Raw genomic sequence first — 6,000 nt, forward strand, 5'->3', positions numbered from 1 at the left:
TAGGATGAATATTTAATCTATTTTTTTACATTTCCGCATAAACCTAGAACCTAATTCCCAGTCCCTTTCGGTGCATGCACCAAGGCTGCTGGATTAATTATCTGTCAAGAGCACCTCTGACTTCACCACATTTACAGCCCATTGTTGGCCAATCTGCCTCCACCTCTGCAAAGTAGGAGGTTTAATAAAAGCAGCAGCTCATTGCTTCCTATTTCCATATGCCAATTTTCATCCATTTAGTAAGGGAGGAACTCTGTACAACTGGGGTGAAGCTGCACTGGATGAAAGAAACCTCATTTCCCAGAGGGCTTGAAGCAAAAGGATACTCAGGCTTTAGAAGTGCATTCCACAGGTACAGTTGCTTGTTCTGCTTCTTTGTTGTGGATTGCAAGTGCAAGTGTTTCACGGGAAAGGATAGCCCGGCTCCAAAGCTAGGAGGACATCATACACAACATTATTGTCACATGAATACTGTATGTAAAAGTATGTGTGTTATAAAATCAAATTGAATAAATGCCCAAGTATGTCAGGAACGCCAGGTTGTTCAGGGGGATTTGAAGAGACGTGTCTCATGGACATGGGAGGGGGTTGAGTGCAACATAACTTGGCAGAACATTAAGTGCTGAACATGCACAGGGTTAGGAGATAAACAGAGAGCACAGTACAATCTGGGCTGAAAATCACTACAACAGACTAGAAGTGATATGTACTGTTAGTGCTCCTGTGGGGAGGAAGAGGAAAGATTGTTACATTTAAGATGAAGAAAAGGGAAGATGATTGATTGAAAAGGAAGGGAGAGAAATTGTTTTTTTTCAGCTGTGATGTGTAAAAGGTGGGTGAGGAAAACATTTCACTTGATCTATTTGAATTTATTGAAGGAGGTAAAGTATGTTGTGTTTCACCACTTCAGCATATTTAATGATAAGATTGATATATGATTTGATATATGCTATGTGATATAATATGAGATGATGTGATATATGATATGATATGATATGATGCTGAGTATTGGTGCTTTGATTACTTAATTCTTGGTGCAACGAACAGTTTGTACATTCAAAAATTGCTGAACAGAGAATAGGGTGTTGAATCAGTAATGAAAGGGTGGTTCGTGCACAGGGATTATTTTGTACTTACCAGAGAACATATTCATTTCAAATAAAGCTCTTTCTCATTGTATTTCAGTAAACCCAGAAATGAGGTTTCTGTGTGTTTTGTTGCTGGTTTCCTTGGATGTCTGTGGTGCTTCAAGAAGTCAAGAGTGGTCTCATTATGGTGCCTCCATGTTTGCTGACCTCACTGTCCGTGAGATGAAAGCTGTCCGAGCCTACCTCCACCGGATACCAGAGATGGCGCTGACTGATGCTCGCAGCAAGACCCTGAAGAAGAATAGCATCCTATTGATGGAGCTGCACCTGCCGAGAAAGCACCAGGCCCTGAGGGCCCTGGACCGTGGACAGGCCAAGCCCCTGCGCCAGGCCCGCGTGGTGGTACAGTTTGGGAACCAGGCCAACCCCAACATCACTGAGTACATCGTCAGTCCTTTGCCATTCCCAAAGTCCCATGAAATAAAGACCTTCAAAGGAGATAGGCCCATCCAGTTTGAGTCACGGCCTATTACAATTTCAGAGTATTATCATATTATAGCTTTTCTGGAAAAGATCACAGTCAAGGCTCACAAGCTCTTGTTTGAGACAACAGGAGGGTTTTCCTTCACAAACTGCACCAACCGCTGCCTTACATTCTCAGACATAGCCCCACGTGGGCTGGGTCCAGGTGAGAGGAGAAGCTGGATAATGCTACAGAAGTTTGTGGAGGGTTATTTCATCCACCCAGTGGGATTCGAGGTTCTGGTCAACCATCGAGATCTGGATCCAGAAAAGTGGAGTGTAGAGAAGGTGTGGTACAATAGCCAGTACTTTGACAGCATGGAGGAACTGGTGAGAAAATATGACACAGGACAGGCAGAAAAAGCCAAGCTACCCAACCATGATGATAATGACCTCTTCTCCACCTACATACCCCGTGGTCACAGCAACACCCCCACAGACATCCACGGTCCGAAGCTTGTGGAGCCTCAGGGGCCTCGCTACCACATCGACCGCAACTTTGTTGAATATGCTGGATGGTCTTTTGCTTACCGTGTGCGTTCATCCGCTGGGCTACAGATCTTTGACCTCCGTTTCAATGGAGAAAGGATCGCCTATGAGATCAGCCTCCAAGAAGCTATTGCCTTCTACGCTGGTGATACACCCGCGGCCATGCAAACCAAATACATTGATGCTGGCTGGGCCATGGGCACCACAAGCTTCGAGCTGGCTCCTGGGATTGACTGCCCAGAAATCGCCACCTTTGTGGACTTGTACCACTACTATGACACGGATAAACCCATGCACCACAAGAACGCGCTGTGTATTTTTGAGATGACCACAGCGATGCCACTAAGAAGGCATTTTAACTCAAACTTCCAGGGGGGATACAACTTCTACGGGGGACTGGAAAATACTGTGCTGGTGGTGCGGACGACCTCAACAGTTTACAACTACGACTACATCTGGGACTTCCACTTCTACCAGAACGGGGTGATGGAGGCAAAGGTCAGTGCCACTGGATATATTCATGCCACATTCTTCACACCTAATGGACTACACTATGGCACCAAGGTGTATAATTATGTACTGGGCAACCTGCACACTCACCTCATCCATTATAAAGTGGACCTGGATATTGCTGGTAAGTGGCACATGATACAAAAATCATTCCATTTGATATTTGTCCTATAATGATTGATTGATTGAGCAATCGATTGCTTGATTGATAGATAGATAGATTGATTGATCGAATGGATAATTAAAATAACAAGCATTATGTGCAACATACAACTCTTGACAGTTCATAACTTTATAAACATTATTCTTCAGAATCAAGTGAAGCACAGTGCAGCAAACATTATTATCTCCAAAGGGAAATAATTGCACTTTTCTAATTATTGTAAAAAACTAGAATACCATCATTATTAATGTGTATCTTGCAGAAAAGTCATATCTTCAAAACGTCTAATTGAACAGTCAAAGTAAGTGTTTAACTAATTAGAAGCACACTGCGTGTTAAAGCAAGTGTTGTATTGGTGGCAGTGAAGATAAGATACCTCTCCGGACTTTGGCCCATTATGAAAGAGAACGTATGGCCCATCATTTCAGCGTTGTGGTTGGGGTGTTTTTTGGTGTATGCTGTCAGTTTCCCGGGGTAATTAAACTGTGCAATGTAAAATCAGTCAATGATTTATCTCAACTGTGTAAAACGGTTTATGTCAGGTCTGAGCAGTGGCCTTGCACTGGCCCTACATGTTAAACTGGTGGGACAAGACAACATTTTTAGGGGTCAATTCAGTTTAAACTAAGCCAGCTAAAAATGTGAACTAAACCTCCAATATCTCAAAATAATTCTCCATTGTTTCTTTGTGGATTAGATATAAGAACAGTTTCATGGGAAAAGGCTGATGAAGGAAATCCTCTTCCTGAACTGTCTGAATTAAAATTGAAATAACTTTCACCCTGCTGGAAAAAAAAAGTAAAGCAAGTTGTGTTCGAAGTAAATGTATCTCATCTCATTGAACTGTTTCAAACCGAACCCTCATCTTCAGTTGACTATTCTTTGCTTTTGTTGTGACTCAGGTCGAGAGAACAGCTTTGAGTCGATTGATCTGAAATTTGTCAACTTCACCAATCCCTGGAGTCCGAAGCACACGATTTTCCAATCCCAGCTCCACAGGACACAGCATAAAACAGAGCGCAGCGCTGCGTTCCGCTTTGGCAAAAAATTCCCCCGATATGTGCATTTTTACAACCCCAATGAGAGGAACAAGTGGGGACATGAGAGGGGCTACCGTATTCAGTTCAACTCCCATGCCCACAGTGTGCTGCCAAGAGGTTACAGAGAGGAAAATGGCATCAGCTGGTCCAGGTAACAAAAATATTTTCTGGCCATATTGGCATTATGTGACCTTGGCAACAGGCATGGGCACAAGTCCGTGAATACTGGGATGGCATCCAGCCCTTTACCAATGCCCCCGTCCATAGGATTAGTGGTTGTGTCAGGAAGGGCATCCGATGTAAAATTTTGCCTAATCATTATGCAAACTGACAAGACCATACCGGATCGGTCAAGGCTCCATACTGGATCGCTCAAGGCCTGGGTTGACAACAGCTGCCATTGGTGCTGTGCCCTCACAGGGTGCCGATGGAAACCAAAATCCGCTGTGGCGACTCCTGAGAAACAGGAAAAAAGCCGAAAGAAGAGGAAGATTGACATTATTTGACCTGTAATATACAGTACAATATGTAGGATATACTAAATGTTATATCATGTGCTATTACACACTATAAATGTATCAGAGGTACCCAGAAAAAAAACCCAAAACAGAATAACCCGTATCACATTACGTTGTACTAACCAGTGAGAAAAATAATTAGCAATACTATTTGCTAAAATTGAGGTTACAATGCCCCCCTGTAAGGTCACAAATATTTTCTGATCTAAAATTTCTGGCACTGAACCCATAATGAGCCACACTGAATGACAGCTGTATTGTGGCTCTACTTGAACTCTTTGTTTGCTGCCTGTCTTAATGACAGTGATTTGACAGCCACTCATTTACTGATTAAACTCTTTCTGTAGATACCCACTGGCTGTGACTTGCCATAGAGACAGTGAGGCCACCAGCAGCAGCATTTACACCCAAAATGACCCATGGGAGCCTGTGGTGTCCTTTGAGGACTACATCCGCAACAATGAAGATATTGTCAACCAGGTAAAACATCTACAATAGACAAAAAGCATTGAGCTAGCTGGTTCCTACACAAACACACACACACACACTCATAAAGTATATACACAAACATGCACACCATTAAAACTAACAAACAAAGAAGGTGGTCTTGAGGTAAGCTGAGTGACAACAAAGTTTATGATGACTCAAGTTTCATGAATATGTGTTGGCTCTTTGAGACCTCTACTTTCGGTGTGGTATCATGATCTTCTGACATTGCATATATGTATTTTCTGCTGATACAAGTAATCACATGTACACAGTTCATCGGCTATAGTAGTTATCTGATCACTGTTTTGTTTTTAACCAAGCAAGATGGCCATGTGGTGATGCAATGGACCCATCATGCATGACTTCATTAAAAAAAGTGTATAATAATCTTTGACAGACTTCAATTTTTTTTTTTAAACTATAGTAATACAAACTATTGGTCATGTCTGCTGTGTTAGCTTAAGTGATAGCAGGAAAACTGCCTAGGAATTTGGGGTGATGCAGTTATGTCATTGGAGTTCAACTGGGCGCCTCCCAAGTGAAACCTATTTTCCAGTTGCGATTTGATTGGCAAGTCGAAGCAACCCATAAAATGTTGACCTTTTTCTGCTGTTTGCACTTATAATACGTAGGTTAAAACCACATCCGGTTGTTAAAAATGTCCAAAACCTTCACGTTGTGTTGCGCTCCTCTCTGTAGGACCTGGTTGCTTGGGTGACTGTGGGCTTCTTACATGTGCCTCACTCAGAAGACATCCCCAACACTGCAACACCTGGCAATGCCGTAGGCTTCTTTCTCCGACCCTTCAATTTCTTTGATGAGGACCCTTCCCTGGCATCCAAAAGCACCATCATCGTCCGACAGGACAAGGACAAAAAGCCCAAGGTCCAGAGATGGACACCCGAGGTCATTGGTCATTGTGTGACAGACAAGCCTTTCTTTTACAATGGCACTTATGCAGGAGTCTAAGGGTATTGTTACACCCTAGGACTTGTCCAAAGTGGGTTTTGTGAAAACCCACCATCTACTTTCAATTCATTCTTTCCCCCACTATGAACATCTCTGGAAAATGATTTGCTAACAGCAAAACAATGATTCTCATATTTGAGATATGGCAACTCTCTCATTCCAAATTTTGATTGAATGCATTGAAAGTGAATGTGTTGCCCTGGCTTCAATTT

General features: G+C 42.7%; 1 protein-coding gene across 1 annotated transcript; it reads left to right on the forward strand.

The window, feature by feature from the left end:
• Positions 1-239: 239 nt before the first annotated feature.
• Positions 240-5,788, forward strand: aoc1 (amine oxidase copper containing 1). Its single transcript, XM_056299783.1, has 5 exons — positions 240-352; positions 1,186-2,733; positions 3,675-3,963; positions 4,678-4,810; positions 5,519-5,788. The coding sequence occupies exons 2-5, from the start codon at positions 1,197-1,199 to the stop codon at positions 5,786-5,788; spliced, it is 2,229 nt and encodes a 742-aa protein (XP_056155758.1). The 5' UTR covers positions 240-352; positions 1,186-1,196.
• Positions 5,789-6,000: the final 212 nt, after the last annotated feature.

This window comes from Lampris incognitus, chromosome 19 (assembly GCF_029633865.1).
Source record: "Lampris incognitus isolate fLamInc1 chromosome 19, fLamInc1.hap2, whole genome shotgun sequence".
In the NCBI taxonomy this organism is placed as follows: domain Eukaryota; kingdom Metazoa; phylum Chordata; class Actinopteri; order Lampriformes; family Lampridae; genus Lampris; species Lampris incognitus.